General features: G+C 36.0%; 1 protein-coding gene across 3 annotated transcripts in view; it reads right to left on the minus strand.

Annotated features, from left to right (window-relative positions):
- Positions 1 to 2,327: 2,327 nt before the first annotated feature.
- NLGN4X (neuroligin 4 X-linked) overlaps positions 2,328 to 17,779 on the minus strand; it is a 108,602-nt gene continuing 93,150 nt past the window's right edge. For 2 of the 3 annotated variants that reach the window (XM_062488008.1, XM_062488007.1), the window contains 3 exons: positions 13,981 to 14,166; positions 11,324 to 12,113; positions 2,328 to 3,473 (listed from right to left, as the gene is read on the minus strand). In XM_062488008.1, coding sequence (XP_062343992.1) covers positions 2,624 to 3,473; positions 11,324 to 12,113; positions 13,981 to 14,166 — 1,826 coding nt within the window. In that variant the 3' untranslated portion in view covers positions 2,328 to 2,623. Of the gene's footprint in view, positions 3,474 to 11,323; positions 12,120 to 13,959; positions 14,167 to 17,779 lie in introns of all 3 variants that reach the window. The other variant, XM_062488005.1, reaches the window with a different exon arrangement.

The following is a 17,779-nucleotide window of genomic DNA, read 5'->3' on the forward strand; positions in this document are numbered from 1 at the left end:
TTTTGATATCGTTATTATAGAATTCTATGAAGACCCTATAAATCTGCTCCCTCTATAAATCATACATCAGTCCAGATGTATCAAATTATTAAATCATCATGATTGTAATTACTTTTAAAAGCTAAAATCATTCACTTACAGGAACTTTTTTTACCCAAATGTCACAAGCCTGACACAGTACTGTACATATTGCTAGCAGAAGACAATTGGAAGTACTAAACAAATACTGTAATTCACATTACAAACATACCCAACTGATTATGATGCCAAGCATCATTACCTTTATTTTAATTTTTTTTTAAACATTTTTTTAAAAGTTATGAAATGCTGCATCTCAGCTGAGGCATTACATAGCTGGTGGAAATGGCCTGGTATAGAGTCAGCATTAATATATTATGTGATGGATCAGTGAAAAAAACAAAACAGTTTTCCATTTTCTATTAGTTGTACTTTGGAGTTGCTGCTTCATCACATTCCAACCTGAGCTCCCAGGTCAGATTTATAGCACATTTACTACAGATAAAGGATTATATCAGCCACATGTTGCATTTTTATCATGTCATCAACTTTTTATTTCTTTCCTTCAGAATTTGCTTTACTGCCTGCTACAACAAAGAGTTGTGCAGATGAATCGACCTCAGTGAATCACCTTGTCTTTGATTTTGTATGTAGGGGTGACTATTGTAAGGTATTTTATTAGAAAAAAAAATGTAGAAAACAAGAAGAGGTACAAGGCATCTTGTGTTAATTGTTATGGGACATATGATATCGATGCAGTTTAGCTGTGAATTAAGAATAGAAAATACATCTGGGATAGTCACGTTCAAGTGCAGACCAATTTGTTCAAAGATCTTTGGTTACTATCTCTCAATGATGGAGTAAATTTCAAAGACAAAATATAAAGCAATATTCATCTGCAAAAACTATTTTCTAGCTTTTCACATTCAAATCAGTTGTTTGAATCAAACTGCAAAGTTACTTTGATAGCTCTGCTTGGCCCCTGTTTTTCTAGTGAAGGAAAGACAGAAGTGAATACCTTTCCTGAAAGTGATGCTCTCTGGGATTTTCAGTTTTGTTCAGATGCACAACAGCTGAGGATTTCTCTGTTTCTCTCTCCATAATGCTCACTGACTGTGGGACTGCTGTGCAATGAATCAGCAAATGAGAATTTTCTGACAGGTACACTCTCAAGTGCAAAACAAGATATTGGGCTGAGAAGTTCTTTACACACTCATCACTCTGAACAGTTTGAAAAACAGCCAGCCAACCAACCCTGCATTTCCCAACTTTCAAATTGTAGTTTTATTTTGTTTAGCAATGCTGAGGAGGTGATTTCTCAGCTGAGATTCCACTGCAGCTGCTGGTGAATATAGAGCTAGTTTTCCTTGAAGAAGGCTGACCAAAACACAGGCTTTCATTGCTTTTGTCAGGACACAAAACTCTTCTTAATGTATCACAATAACCAAGAACTACAAACTGGACTCCAAATATATATTATTGGATGTTTCTTGGTTCCATTCAACAAGCTTAAAATAGTAATTATTTTCTTTTGTATTTTTTCTCTTTGTTTTCCAATCCATTGCTGTGTTGGAATTTAACAAAGGTTAACACAAAATTAAATTAGAGAAAAAATGTCTCAGAAAAGAACGACAATCTCCTATGAATACTTTAACATGCACTAGTGTAACCTGTAAGAGAAAATACGCAGGTCACACAGACAACTGTATCCTCTGCATGACACCATGGCCTCATATAAATGAAACATGTTAGAAAAAACTCATGGTTTTTGTTAACCACTAGTAATTAAGAAGAAATTCCTCCTTTGGTCTTGGAGGAAACAGAGGTCATATGACTAATGTATATACACATAGGTCACAATCGAATGCACAATCTTTCTAAAAGCTCTTTTCAAACTGAAAACATCAATAAAAGCTGCTTCTTTTTTCGTTTGTTTTTAAACTCACGTCTATGTACATTTATACAAAGTATCTTTAAATATAGTTCAGGCTGGCAAGTCATCTCTTTGCACAGAACTATACGTATTTTACTGCATAGTCAGTCCTCCTCTTTTTTTTTTTTTCATTTTTGTTTTTAATAATAAAATTCTATTTTCCCCATCTGAATTACAGCTTCATATTCTGGGTAAAAGCCCACGGTGATGTCTTTGTTTTATCAATGGCCATTCATGGTATGGCACATAAGGAATCTTTTTTACAATTTTATTTATTAAAAAAACAAAACAAAACAAAACAAAACACCTGTACAGTCACTGGCTCTGTGTTCCAGAAGACTCTGCTTTGCTTGTTACCCTTAAAACACCATTCTAAATTACTTCTTCTGGCCTCAACTTTCAAAGTGGCTGAGATCTTAAAGCAGTATTGTAACAGCAATGTACACTTTTCACATTTCACAGGGCTTGTAGTTGATTTTTAACATCAGTGAGTTTCTGTGGGAAGGATCAGTAAGAAAATAATGACTGTCCTTCTCTTTTACTTATTTTTACTTTCGATTTTGACAAGGTGTTCAATGGATGGTATAACCTTTTCCTCTTCTTTTTTTTATTTTGTTTTTCTTTTTTTCTTTCTTCCAAGTGGCTTGTGAGGATAGATGGGGAAGTGCTGAGCTATACCCTAGTGGTTGAATGTCCATGGGGCAAATTTGTACTGTTTTGTCCTCCACTGAAGGTGTTGAAAGTATGCAAAGGCTGCATTCCTGTTAATGTATTTGGAATCATGGTTATGGTGTTGGGTGTCATTAGCGGGATGTCATCTGGGGACCTTCTCAAAGTGAGCGTGTAGTCAGGCGGACAGGTGAGTCTCAGTGTGTCATGGGCCTGCAGCGATTCACACTCATGGTCATGTTCTAGCTGCTTCATCTGCAAGGACATGATCTCTTCGTTTTGTATGTGTGCTATGTCATTGGTGGTGTTCCTCTGGGGGCTGGGGCGCCTGTGAGTCTCATGACGCCGTTTGTCCTTCTTGTAATATAATGCAGCAAAAGCTAAAATATTGAGGAACAGCAAGGAGGCCCCCACAGCAATAGTGACACTCAGCTCTGTGGAATAATCTCTCTTGTTTTCTATCAGAACTGTCGTATCCTCAGGAGCTGTTTTATGGGTGTCTTTTGAATGTTTGGGATTGTTGGCAGGTGTCATTGCCGGGCGTTTGGTGGCTGGCCATAATTTACCAGGAGAACGTCGGGTCACATACGGAAAGGAGGTCATGTCAGGAGGGGGGACTTTAGTTGTTGTGGAAACATACTGAAATATTTCATTCAGGTTGTGAAGGTGTGGTACGAGCTCCAACCAGAAAGCAACTTTTGTTGCTCGATAATGATCACGTACTCGGGGTTTCAGGCCAATATGCAAATAAAGTTGGTCTTTAGGATTGTATTTGGACCAGGCCACTTCTTCAAAGCGGTTGGGTTTTGTGTGGATGAACTTTGTGTCCTGTGGAACAGGCTGGTTTGGATCTCTGGAAAAAGAAAGAAAAAGAAAAAAGAGAACAAACAATATTACAGTCAATAGCCTTCCCACAAAAATCCCAAAACAAAACAAAAGCAAACACCAAACCTACTCAATCTTACAGTTAATATTTATCCAATACTTACAGTAACCTAAAAGAAGAAGCTAAAAACCCCTCCCTAACTGAAGAACCACTGTTAATAAATAATGAAAAGAAAATTATTTACTGTACAGAGTATCTCAGATACTACAATATTTTTTTAACATGAAAATGCAGAAATCATAAAAGTCATCTGAATTTCTGTGATTCATTATCATTCTCCAAGGAGTGTCTTAGAGACATACCACCTTAGAGAAGTATTAACTACCTCTTCCTGTAGTAAATGTGTAGGTTCAACCCTTCTCCAGGTTTGACATTAACTTTCTCCCTTATGGTACCACTATTTCCACTGCTGTAAGTAGTAAATACAGTCATCTAAGCCCTAAGGCAATATTGGAAGTTCTTGTGAACATACAAAATTATACTCGCAGTGAATATAACAAGGAAAAAGAAAAACTCTTCAAAACCTGAAGTAGCAAGGCTAATATGTGTACCTGAGAACCATTTCTGCTTTTTTTCCTTTACTGAGCTCTTAGCCCTCCTGCATTTAAATATCTACTTGGGGGGGGAGGGGGGGGGGGGGGAGGAGGGAGAAAGCCTTTGAACTACCTTTGTGTCATAAATCTTTCCATCATTTCCTCTAGCACATGACTATTTGAACATTCTACATGATCATTGCTATGAAGTACTATGGTGGTCAAAGCACAATGAGCAGTAATTGAGATGAGAAATATTTTAGCTGAGATCAACCAGTTTTATAGTACTTAAGTGGTAGTAGAGATAAGAATATTACACAAGTCAGAGACAATTTCAAAATTGGTAAGCCAAATGGTTTTTGGTTTTTTTCTTACAGGTTCAGAATAAAGACAAACCAAAGCCACAAAAAACATTTAGATATGGTTAATGTATGCATATCCTTATAATCTTAGTAAAATTTAAATAAATAGCATGAAAACATACAGAAACTTAAAACTGCTAATTTTAATAGCATGTTGCACATTAATTTGAATTGTCTTTTCTAGCAATGAGTACTTCCTGTGACTTTCTGATATATTATACTGCGAGTACATTATTTATTCCCTGTGCATTATTTGGAACTTTCCATTCTCCTTTTTATTCATTCATATGCATTGATTTATTTTCTTGAAAACAATTCTAATATTTTCCTTTTCTTCCAATATACAGTTATGTATATTGTGGGAATACCAAACCCCATTGCTACAGATTTCAAAGCTTATTTTTTTCCCTTTTTCCATTTTCAAAAGTCCATTAATCTAATAGCCTACTTTAGTATTCCTTTGCTGTATATAAAGAGCTATTTCTTAGTTCTTAAATGAGACAAGTAATTTGACTTTAATAATCTCAGGATTCCTGTATTCCTTTTTACCTGGAAGAATGTATCTTACTTGTTTTTGAGAGAAAAGAATTGCTTTTCTATATAAATTTGGTATTTTGGCTTACTTATGCTTGCAGTTTTAGTGTTTGGAGGTTTTTTGTGTTAATTTGCAAAAAAAAAAAAAAAAGATAATTTATTAGTAATGGTTCATCCAATTCAAACTAGAAGAGCAATATTCCCTTCCAAGCAGTACAGAAACAGATGTATGCTGCTACTCTGAGGGATTCTGACATGCACTGAAGAAGGAAATAATGGTATTTCTTTTGTTATTAGAGAACAGACTTGAAAGATGCAGAAAATCTAAACACAAAGATATTGGTCCAATTCAATATATCTACCTTGAAAAAACTTTGGGGTTCAACATATAAATTCTAAAGCAAATTAAAAATCAGCAAGTTTATCAAAAGGCAAAACATTTTTCTTCCAGAAACTCGAAATACTGCAAAAGTTCTGGCATAAAATCTTGTGACATCCCTACTTGCTGTTCTGATTCACATTCCAAAAGACTCTGGGAATGGTCCTAGAGAGAATTGATTCCTTAAATTAGGTCTTGTAAATGAGTTGCATTTGATACACAGTTTAGGAGATGAAGAAGATGAGCACTCATTTTAAAAAACAACCAAGTTGAACATGCACTTCTAAAATTTTTAGTGGTCCTATAAAAATTATTATTATTATCATCATAGCATATGATTATTTTAGCAAACAGTGTATTTTTTAAATTAGCATTCTCACTGTGGTCCCTTCCTACCTTACCCATTTTGTGTCCTGTGATTCCCTTCCCCTACAAAAAGCCTACAAAACAAGTAAATATCAGCCTCCTATTCCCTCTCTTCCATCCTCTACTTCCATCTGTCATTTCCAACTATATTTTTTGGGAGCAGCCAATTATGCTGCCACCTCCTCCAAACACAAGAAAGAAAATACCATTACATGAATCTTGGCTTGTGTTTGAATATTTGTATACATGGCACTGCGTGGGCATGACATTGTCCATTGAAACAAGAAACAGAAAAAAATCAGCCATCCCTACAGGCAAGTAATTTATTTGCTGAGAATATCAGAGCTCTGCCATTGATGTTAACTCTATGGTTGATCACTTAAAAAATGAATAAAATGGTCTGAATATTCTCTATGAATTTGGAAGACAGATATCTAATTTTTTTTTTTTTTGCAAGAAACGGGAATAACTAAGTCCAGTCCTAAATAAAGAATCTAGTAATGGCCTTAGATCTTGGTTTTACAGACTAATGATCATTTGCCAAAAATATTCAGTAGACATAAACAAGTGAATTTTTATTTTCCTTGGCCATCTTGCTATGTACACCACAGAAATTTCATGAAGTTACAACTTTTGACTTGTTAAGAATTTCTCCTGGGGTAGTTCGATGGCTTATCCTCCCATGAACCATTTTCCAGTTTTATTGGTAGGCATAAAACATAGATGTACAGAAAATAATTTCTCCTATCAAATAATCTGTTCAACAATATTCTTGATCTGTTACTTCAATTTCAATTTTTGCCTTGCTTTTTAAGACTCTATCGATTCCTCCATGTTTCTAGATATTCTTGAGGCTCAAGTCTCAAGTGTGCAATTTCATAACAAAGGCTGCCAGGAAACCTTCCTTTAAAAATTCCACTGCAATCATGATGATAACAGTATGATCTGAACAATACATTTCCAGTTCTGTACTTCTTACAGTATTGGCTCTCATAGGGAGGAGATTTCTTTTTTCCCAATTTTTCAGTTGGTAGGCAGGCTTTTTTCTTCACCTGACTACTAAAACAAGATTGATGAATATTGTTATTTATTTTGCTCTCTCATTACTTACTTTTACCACCTTTAGAATTCAAACAGCTTATCCATCAAAAAATGTCCCCATCATGAAATGCCTGAACTTTTTTTCCATATGACAGATGACCATATCCTCTCTAAGGTATATTTTTGTAAATGTGCAGAATAATCCCATTTCACCTGTCACTTTTTTCTTCCACTTTCAGTCTGCACTAATTTTGCACAACTTAAAATGCTTTTGTGTATTGTCATTCAATTCACACCTCATGAGCTAGAGATCTAAAATCAAAGCATAATTTTTTTCTGAGGTGATATAAAATAAATATGCCTGCAATGGATGTTGACTGAAGAACAACACACACTCCTCTTCACAAGGTAGATTAGTAGCTGACCTGCAGGGCAAATGAAGTAACTGAATATTTCATATTTGATGACATTTTCATGGGAAGAATGGGGACTTAAGAAGTTTTCTCATATCCCAAAATCCTTATAAAATGATGAAACACCATTTGTGTTTTAACTACTCTGCCACAGCATTAACTATCACTAAGGACAATGGAACTTTTGCATTAATGATTTGAAATGTTTTAATTTTTTGTCCTTTTCTATCTTCACTGGAGAGCAAAATGTCTTCCCAGTTACATAATATTTGTCTCCAACACTCTGAAAGGCCTCTAAACACCTTATTTTCTTTCAGTAGTACTCTTTCCCCTCTATGATAAAAAAAAAAGAGAGAGAGAAAAACTGTCTCTTCTTAATTTTTAGGTTTATTATTTTCATGCTGTCACAATACTAATAATGGCACAGCCATTCCTGCTTGAAGGACCGGTACACAGGCATATTTTCCCTTCCTCCTTTCCTCAGTTATCACCAGGTCCCACTGCTGCCATGCTCCCTGCCAGCTAAGGACTAACAGCTAAGGACTCCTTACAAGAACTAAGGAACACATGCCATAACTACACTGTTTTGTTTGACTAACATAGATTTGCCACTGGAGACAGCTATTTCTTCAGACAAACCGTCAAAATAGAAATGCAACAGCTTCATAAAAAAATTTCACTGCGATTTGATTTAAAATGACACTCTATTAATTTTAAGTTTAATTACGTCTTCTATTAGAGAACCGAACTGCATACAAAACACAGATAGTCTTAATAACTCATGTTTGTGCTTCAGAATCAATGGCAGCAAAATAATTCTGGAGTTTTTATCTGAAATGCAAAGAAAACAAGGGTATATTCTCTAGAGCTTTATTTTTCCAAATACCAACCCATACAGAGCTGGATGAATGGGAGCAAAAGTAGAGTACTGCAATTCCTCAAAAACAGGGCAATTTTTAGAAATCTAATAGATGGCTCTAATGAGAGCATGGCTTTGTATCTACTGAGTGAAACTCCAAATCCTTCTTCGCAAGAGCATCATTGGCAGAGTATCTATGAAGGACTGTCACACAACCCCTCATGTTGCTCTCTCTTCCCCTGCTGATGTGTCTGCAAAGGAGCACACATGGCCCTAACAAACAGAACACTTGGCATACAAAATTACCATTACAGTTAGAATAGCACTACTTGCAGCAGACTGAAGCTCCAAGTGCACCTCTTAATGAAGCTCTCACATATAATTTTGTGCATTGAGGAATTCATAACTGTATTTTCATGTAATTTTTGTATCCTAAATGTAGTATCTCAAACTTATTCTGTAATAAATTGTTTTCCTATTTCTAAAGCATGTTGAAAACCTAGTTTTGAAAAGGTAAAATGAAAAACTCTTAATAATAATCATGATCATAATTAAAAAGAAATAGTCATAGCTAGGTAGGGAATGGAGAATTAGTAAAATGCAGCTTCCAGGTATTCATCGCAAGCACAAACTATTTGCCATTAAACACTTTGTCACCTCCTATTTGCTGGCTCCAGTAACCAACATCCGAGTTAAACACAATAAAAGCACTGTGCCCTGTGCTGTGTCTTTCACCTACTGATTTTACAAGACCGACCTGCCCTCCAAACCCAGCCTTGGCAGTAGGCCCATTAAACAATGTGTCCTTTTCAGCAGCGAATGGTGTCTGTCATTAAAAGCCTAGCAAAGTCCATCTGAATGATGCACCATCTGAGCCATAATTATACAATAAGTACCTGGATGCAGTCTCTGTGGGAGAGTCATAGAGGCTGGAAAAGTCTCAAACACATTAAAAATAAATAAATATATCTGCAGTTTTAATGTTCAAAGCTTCCCTACAGGGAAATGCAAAATAATAAAATCCTTCAGTTAAAAGATTTTTTATGTGTTGCCATGGGTACAAACACAAAGCAAGACAAGTTCTGTCATAATAAGGATGGGAAATGATCAATAGAAAATAGGGAGGGGAAAAGAACCAAAGCAGAGCCTCCAGCAATGCAATCTTGAACTGTATCACTCATCTTGAGAGCTGAAGGACCTGAGTGGGTACAGAGATTCCAGACTGTGAGTGAGTGAGCAGAGTGGAGAACAGTTACCCCAGAGATCCCACTGCTCTGGGCTTGAGGTACTACAACCTTTGCTTTTCTGTTTGAGGAACCAGAGGTGCAGAACAAATGTAATCTTAGAATATTATTTGCCTCCAAGCATTCTCTTTTACTATTCAGAACAATTAATCATTGCTCACCCAAACAAAGAAAAGTATTGTGTTGCTCTTTTCCTTTCCTTTGAAAGCTGAAATTTTACAGCTAGAGGTCATTTCTAATGACACACCTTTCAGACTGCCTGTAAAGGAGTGGGTCTTTAATAGAATATATACCCCATTCCTATCTCATCAGCAATGAGAAAGTTTCAGAAATAACTAATAGCACTTCCAAAACACCTATTTTTGCCTTTAGGTATAGTATGACAATGGCTTTATAACCAGAGAACTGGGTATAGCCTGCTGAAATTAGTTTTCAAGTAGCAACAGCTGAAAAGTTCTTGAAATTATGAGTAATGGTGGCAGCTGGGACTGTGAGAAACTCCTGTCAGCCTCAAAAACTGCGTCAATACAACTTCTTAATCTGCAGGGAATAGTCATAAAGTAATTGTAAACAGTGGTGAGGCTATGTGTTTTTTCCTACTTCTCTCCAGGGAAATATTTCCCTGAACAAGTTGGGGGAGGGACTGCTTGAATCTGTGTCCTAGAGGGACTCCATCCAGGGGTTTCCTCCCAGATTTGTCCTAAACCAGTACACTATGGAGATTTTGCATCTCCATAATAATTCCAATGAAGTATATTTATAAGGCTCTGAAATCCTCTACGTATCTGTGGCATTCCATTTACCAGAATAAAGACAAGCTGATGATGTCGTCATCTCTGAGCATGTGATACAGCCATCATGCACCATTGTCTGTCCATAAACAAGAGTTCATCACAAAGTTTGCCCATCCCCAGTACTGATGACTTCTTGTTGCCAAATACATCTAAATATTACATGGTTCATTCACTTTTGTTGCTGAACAACAGGGTTTCTGCATGCTTTTGCACCTGTTTGTCTGATATGCAGATTTTTTCCCCTTGTAAATTGACCTGAAGCATTTGATTGTTTTTTACTCACTTTATGCTTGAGGTTCTTGTTAAGACTGCACAATCTCTCTCCCTTGAACGTCATTTAGATTCATGGGAAGCCACAAGGGCTGCTAAAGCCTCTGAGTGTTTCACAATAGGCATCTGAGTTTTTCTTATATAGCAGCACACCGTTCACTGCAGTGCAGTAAAGCTGCAGTTTCCAGAGCCCAATCCTCCCATTAAACATTCAGTGGAAAAGATTTACAGCCCCTTTGTGCCACAAGTATCTTTGTTTTAATTCAGTACTGAAGACTCAAGGTTAACCAAAAAAGCCCTTGCCTCTGAAGTAAAACACTGCAATACTCTTTAAAGGAATGTTATAGGAAGAGAACAGAATTTATTAATGTTGCTCACAGATTAAGCTGCTTTGAGGGCTGTTTCCTTGATGTTTACAACTCTATTTCAGCAAAATATTGATGTCTTTATTTTGTTTTGTAAGCAGAATTAGTTTAATTTTTAACCTTCTCAAGGAAAAAAATATATCTGAGTCTCTTCTTCATTCCAGTCAAGTACTTATTATTGCCATTATAGCCCTCAGAGGGAAAAAATTTTCCAGTGTCTGCCTTTCTGTTCTAATTCCTCCCTGAGTCCTCATCCCTGTGAAGGTCGCTGAAAAACAAGAACTTCCTTTCTTTTGTAGCAGATAAGTGCTATCTGCCTGACAGTTCCTTCTTTATGTAGCAGACATGTTGCCTCTGATTTTTCAGTATCTAGTGAACCACCTTTTCCTTGAGACATGCTTTTTGTCTTTGTAATTGTCCTATTTTTTTAAACCAAAAATACAGTGTGTTATTAGTCTCATTGAGCTATTGAAAAAAAAAATAGTTTGAGGGAACACACTAATTAAAAAACTATTAAATATGAATAACCCTAATTTCCCTCCTATGTTAACGCAAATAATTCCATACTACTTCAAAATCAGATTTTGAGGCCACTGGAATGTGATACTATTTTAGAAGTATGTTATTAACAAAATGATTGCTAGGGGTCACACTTACCCAGTTTTGGCAAAGTTAGTCCAGTATGTCATAACCACTGCACTGAGCATGACATCATTCTTGGAAAAGTTGCAGTTGAACAGTTCTGTGGGACCAATCATAGGAATCCCAAACACATAAGGGACTTCATCACCATGAGCTGAATCAGCCCAGCTTGGTTTCATTTCACTTTGGCAATGATGATAAAATGCATAGAAATAGGTTGGAGATCCGTACTGGGCATGCAGGTCAGCCGTGGCAACAGCTGGAGCAACCCACTGGTGGTCTGTAAAAAGGGCAACCAGGGTCTTCCGTCTTGTTTCGGGGTTTTCTTTGTCTGCCCAGTCAGTGTACATGAATTTAATGGTCTCTCGCAGTGTGTCTTTCCCTTCTGGATAACCATATAGATTGTCCACAAAATTTGAGACAGAAAAGTCAAAATCATTGGGAGAAACACCATCTTCATTGTCTACAATGCCATCCACAAATTTTAAACCTTCCCCTTGATTCACACCCAGCATTATATCATAGTTAAGGAATTCCCCTTGCTCCATCAGAATCTGAGGGTCATCTGGAATCACGTCTCCATCTATCACAGGCCCAAAGGCAATGTGGTACGTAGCTGGAGTGATAGTCTGTTGAATGAGTTCTTTGTAATTCTTATTCCGCAGACATTCAACCAAATCAGTGGTATCCAGCATGTCACAGCCCACTTTATCTGCCAATATCCGAGTGTACTTGGCAGGCTGATAGTTCACTGCCCAGCTGGACAGGGCTGTTCCACTCTGTATGATTGCCTTTTGGAACAAACCTGCAGGTGGAAATTGTTTAAATACAAATCCAATTAGATATTTAAAAGAAAAAGAAAATATATTTAGAAAAAACGAGAAGTATTTCTTACTGAGGAAACAAAGCTTTGATTATAGAATCTCTAAAGGATGCATACAATGAAATTTGAATCAATTTCCATAGATCCTATTCACTGCTCCCTTTTTATGCTATGTAGAATAGGCTACTAATTAAAATTTTCTCATGTTCTTGATGCTCACACACACAAAGCGTCACGGTTTCAGGTTACTGTTTCAAGAACAAAGCTCATTCCTGTACTGCAGTTCTCTTGAGTCTTTGATGGAAGTCCTCTGTCATTACCACGTTTGCAGTCCTGTGAAAATTTCTTTGAAGGACTGGCAGCTAAAAGCAATCATATGCTCTTTGCCATGTAACTGACGCTCATAAATGTGCCTCTCAGTAGTTTAAAGGTCAAATGAAAATTACATGTCCTCATTTCCTTCACAAAAGCCATGCGTCATACTAACTTGAAAAATCTGCTCTATTAAAAGCAATTTCATACGTTTGAATCTTCTACTCTGGAATTTTTAATTTTAAAAATTATTATTGCATTTATATGTTAGCACTGCCTATATGTTGAATTTTGTGTGTATGTATAAGCCTGCCTATATGTTGAATTAAAATATACTTAAATTGTTTTGCAAGAGAGTAAGATGATATTCAGTGGTTCTTTCTGGTTGTTTTATGTACACTAATAGAAAGAGAAATGGAAACCCAGTCTGAAGAGCTTCTTTTTTTTAAAGCACTGAAAGGCAAGGGGAGCTTACCAGTGAATCTGCCCCATCTGTTTGTTTTTGGTTTTTTTTCTGGCAAGACCACTAAAATGGCCTATTTTATATTTAAACTGAAATACTTGGGTGTCTTCTGCACGTGGTTTCTACCGTGAAGCTCTCAAAATGCGAAAGACGGAAAGAGATACAAAAGCATGTGGGGTGTTTTGTTGATATACCTTTGAAGATGATTATTGAATGCACACACTACAAAATTTCAATTATTTGATCAGTTAAATTTTTCACGGTTCCATCTGCTTGATTTTGGCATGGCTTACTCAACAGTTATTCCCTGAATTTTTTTATAAATAGACTGAATTTTTTTAAAAATTCAAAACAAAATTCTGTCTGTTTTAATGTGATAGAAATGGCATAGATTAATAAATACAATAGATATTTTGGTGTTGTCTTTCATCAGGTCTTTGTAGATTTGGTCTTATCACCAGGAGTACTTATAGTTCAGTACTGGTGCTGTACAGTCTTGGAGTTTGGGTTTGGGTTTTTTTGGAGGGTGAGGTGTTGAGGGTAGAATTTCCACAGCTCACTTCCCAAAATATTAAGAACACTGTGTGGGATCACACAGTATTTGTGGGAAGTTAAATACAGATTTAATAAAGCTTAGTTATGTTTTTACTAAGTAAGGAATGCATCTATATATATGTTGGAAGTGCAGCCAAGAGTACAAAAAAATCAAAAAGGTCATTGCTCTTTTCCACTTTAATTAGGGCAATTTCTTTGATAGATAAGCCAGTGGAATCTGTTGATAAAGCTAGAAAAAGTATATTGCCCATGGCATTTGTTACATGAAATTTATGCTGTAGTAGCATTTAGTTTTCCTTATATTTATGTTAACTAATACAAATCCAGAATTCTATCTAGTATGTGTTTTACAAAAATTACAGATCTCATGTAATTCTAATTCAGCCTACCTTGTTTGGCACTTTTTCTACATTTTAACATTGAAAAAACAAAACAAAACAAACAAAAAAAACTCCACAAAAACAAAACAAAGCAAAGGAAAAAAAAAAACAAACCAGATTTCGCCTGGCAAATTGTTACCTTCTGAATAGTGGGAGAGTGTCAGGAGACTGACACAGGAAGCTCCTGCCCCAGATCCAAAAATAGTAACTCTCTTCGGGTCTCCTCCAAAAGATCCAATATTTTCTTCAATCCAACGTAAAGCTTGGATTTGGTCAAGCAATCCATAATTGCCTTTTGCAGCTTGGTCCCCAGTACTTAAAAAACCTATAAGGCAAAACCCCATAATTTTAGTTCACCAGATACAGAGTTAGCTACAGGGTATCTACATATTTAAAAACAACTTCCTATCTTTTCCTCTTCTGTGCTTTTTCTTATTTTTAAAGGTCACAGTCCTAGTTAAATGTCTCCAGTGCAAGCAGAGAAACTCATTCTATGTTCTGTTTAGCTCGAGTTTGTTTTCTCCCTACTTCAGAGGTCCCATTTATGAAGAATCACTATTTCCTTTTTGAAATATTTCTTAACGCAACAACACAGAAAGAAGATTTTAAACATTTTATTACTGGATGTAAGTGGGGTACATAATCCTAGGAAATAGTTTTTGGGCAAAGATGTGAGATATATCTCTATGACTAAGTACAACATTCCCTAACATATTAATTTAAATACTTCTTACCAAAATTGTCCTAAACTACATAGCTCTTTAAATTTCTGTACTTGTGATATGGATAAATGTACTTAGAAACAGGAAAAAAGAAGGCTGAAGTAAATAGTAAAAGAAACATGAAAAAGCCCAGGGAAAAAAGAATATACACTTCAATTTCACAGAGGATATTTATTAGGAAGATAGCAGGTAAATCCATGGCAATATAGCCTTTGGTGGGGAGATTTTATCTGAACAAATCAGGTCTTTGCAAACTGCAGGAAAAGCTGTGCTGCTGTTTTTTGTTCCTGTACTGTGGTTATCAGATTCTAGAAAAAAAGCGTGACATGTTTGTTTCTTGTCTTGCAACTGAGAACAAAATGACCATAAGATTAGGACTGGGATTAATTTTGGTTTTTTGAAACCAGCTAAGGAGAAACATTGCAGTTATCCCTGCTGCCTATCATTCACAGTTAAGACCTTTTGCTACATCCAAATTGCCACATTGAGCCATGTACTCACAGTCCTCTCTTTAACTCCCACAGACCTTTTGCTGTTAGACAAATGCATAGTCACAAGTCTATTAGAAATACCTTACAGTATATGGAAGACTTCAGATGGACATTACTGATTTACACCCCAGTGACAGCTCTCAAAGACAAAACAAGGACATTTCTTGGCAGGTTTTTTCCATCTAATTATCAGTTCAGAAAAAATTTCTAGAAGGGGGACCCAGGACTCAGGAGATCTATGGTTTGGTGCAGTTTAAAATGAGAGAGTCTGTTATCATAAACCACCTGAGGCTGCTGTAACAAGACCTCCATGCTCCTGACTGGAAGGGGAGTCTTGGGTCCCTGGGGAAAAGAGATCTTGCAGTACATTTCCCAGGCTTTGGCATAGATCTCTTTGCACTGACTCTAATATTTGTTTTGTTGATAGGAAGAATAGAAATACATTATGGTGGAAGGTATACACATTATGGAGGAAGTAGAATACAAATCATATCCATATAGCTAAATAACATTTAATTAAGATTTTTCATTTAGAGTCTCTACTAATGGCAAGCACAGTCATAAGAATGGCAGTACCTTATTTTCTCGGCTATACAAATGGAGAAAAAATAAACAAACTATTAATCCATAATTACCTCAATTTAGTTTTTAACAGATGTGTTTTTCTTATTTTTCACATGCCTTTATTATCTTTTTAAGCCTGTTAAAGAAAGAATAACCCACTTGCTGGCTTTGTTGCTGCAGCTCACTGCAATATTCTATAATTAGGGTTTTATTCAATCAGAACTATGGCATCCATTGGATAAAGAGAGTGTTGTAACCTTTAAAGTAGGATGGTAATTAATATTCAGAACCTAAACCTGTTTTAGTTCTACTAGCAGCATCAAACTAAAGCTGTTTGTACTCCATAATTTTGAATTCTTACTAAATGTACTACAAGGTGAACTGGATAAAACTGCAATCAATTAATATCTAATGTTCAACAGATGAAGATTTTTTTTGTTGTTTGTTTCCACAGTTGTCTGCTGATTCTCGTTAACTGCAAGAACAAATTTTCTTAATTTAAAAGCTAATCACTATGGCAAAGAGTCAAGTCCACCTTGCACAAACTGAATTCATAAATGTCTTTTCTTGACAAGGATATATTTCCTTTCATGCTCAAAATATTTGATCAAAGCTATTTCTTCAGGCAACTAGTAACTACTTATCTAGAAACAAACACTAAGGGTTTTTTGGGCTTTTTTTCCTAGATTACTTTGGTGAAGAGAAGAAAATGTTTTTTAAACTGAATTCCCTGAAATAACTGTTTTTATTTTTCCCTGACTCTATGAAGAAAAGCGTTCAAGAAAAATTCTTTAGTTTAAAACTACTAGATAGCAATAGTCAAGGAGAAAAAGATAAAAATGGAAATTGGTGGGAATTTTCCTTTTCTACAGCATTTAAAAATGCATATACTCAAAATTTACATGCTGCCACTTGCACTGTTTTGACAATGCAATGAAGACACAAAGCGACATATAAGGCTCCATTAGATCCCACTTAGACAAAAAGAAATCCCTTTTTCTATCTTTATGGTTGGTTTTCCCATATGCTACAGAAATCTTACTGAGTTACTAAACCAAACATGCCAGTGGTGATATTTCCCCTTTACTACTAAAACACTTTGCAAGGATCCACAGGGACAAGGAGAAGAGGAAAATATCTATAAAATCCACCCAAAGAGTTTCCTTTTGTTCAGCTTCAGCCTTGTCTATTGGTTGGAGGCCATCCCTACACTAGTACAGCTGGCAGACCTTCAAGACTCAATCTGAAGATAATGGGTGGACCGCCTGTCCACCATACACATTTCATGTACTTTATTTTACCATGACCAAGCTATTGTCTGTCCATGGGCTGAATGAATGACTTCTCATGGACACAGGGCATAAGGGACAGAACATCTTCCAGCTGAGACTCACCTGGAAATGCCCAAGCTGTACGAAACTCTGCAATATGAAACAATGTACAAGGAGTGGTGACAGTACTGAGGTTTTCTGTGGAACTACAGTCTTGATCTGAATTAAAACACTATTGTGAACATGGTCAGGATCAAAATCATATTCTTCCAAACACAGAACTTCAATTTAATATACACAGATTTAGGAAGAAATAAATGCAATGGAGAAAACCCACTAAACACCATTATGTGAAAGATTGTAAATTATGATCTGAGAACTGTGATTTCACCCTTAAACAAAAGCACCAAGATAACTACAATCTTGTAGTAATTTTCATTTCTTACATTTATATGACCTATTTTCTCATTCTTCTTAAATTATTTGAAAAAAAAAAAATTACACAACTTTCCTTTGACATTTTGCACACAGTAATGCCCAATATTATATGACTGCAGGAAAAGTCCATTCTTTATCTTCATATTTTGGCCCCATGGGCCTAATGCATATCAAATCAATTTGATAGCTGGCTGAAAGCCTAAATTTCAACTGTGAATGTTCCTTCACTGCTTTGGGCCTTTCTCTCTCTCTCACTCCCTCCCTCCCTCCCTCCCTCCCTTCAAACCCCCAAGCTGGGGAACTGTTTCCCAGTGGAAACAGATTACTGGCTCCAAATAGTATTAAAATTTACAAATATTTACAAATTTACAAAATTTTGGTACTGGTAAACTACACTGACTTGCAGATTTAAATAAAATCAGAAATTCAATCCATTGTATTTATTTTTTTTT

This window comes from Cinclus cinclus, chromosome 2 (assembly GCF_963662255.1).
Source record: "Cinclus cinclus chromosome 2, bCinCin1.1, whole genome shotgun sequence".
Taxonomy (NCBI): domain Eukaryota; kingdom Metazoa; phylum Chordata; class Aves; order Passeriformes; family Cinclidae; genus Cinclus; species Cinclus cinclus.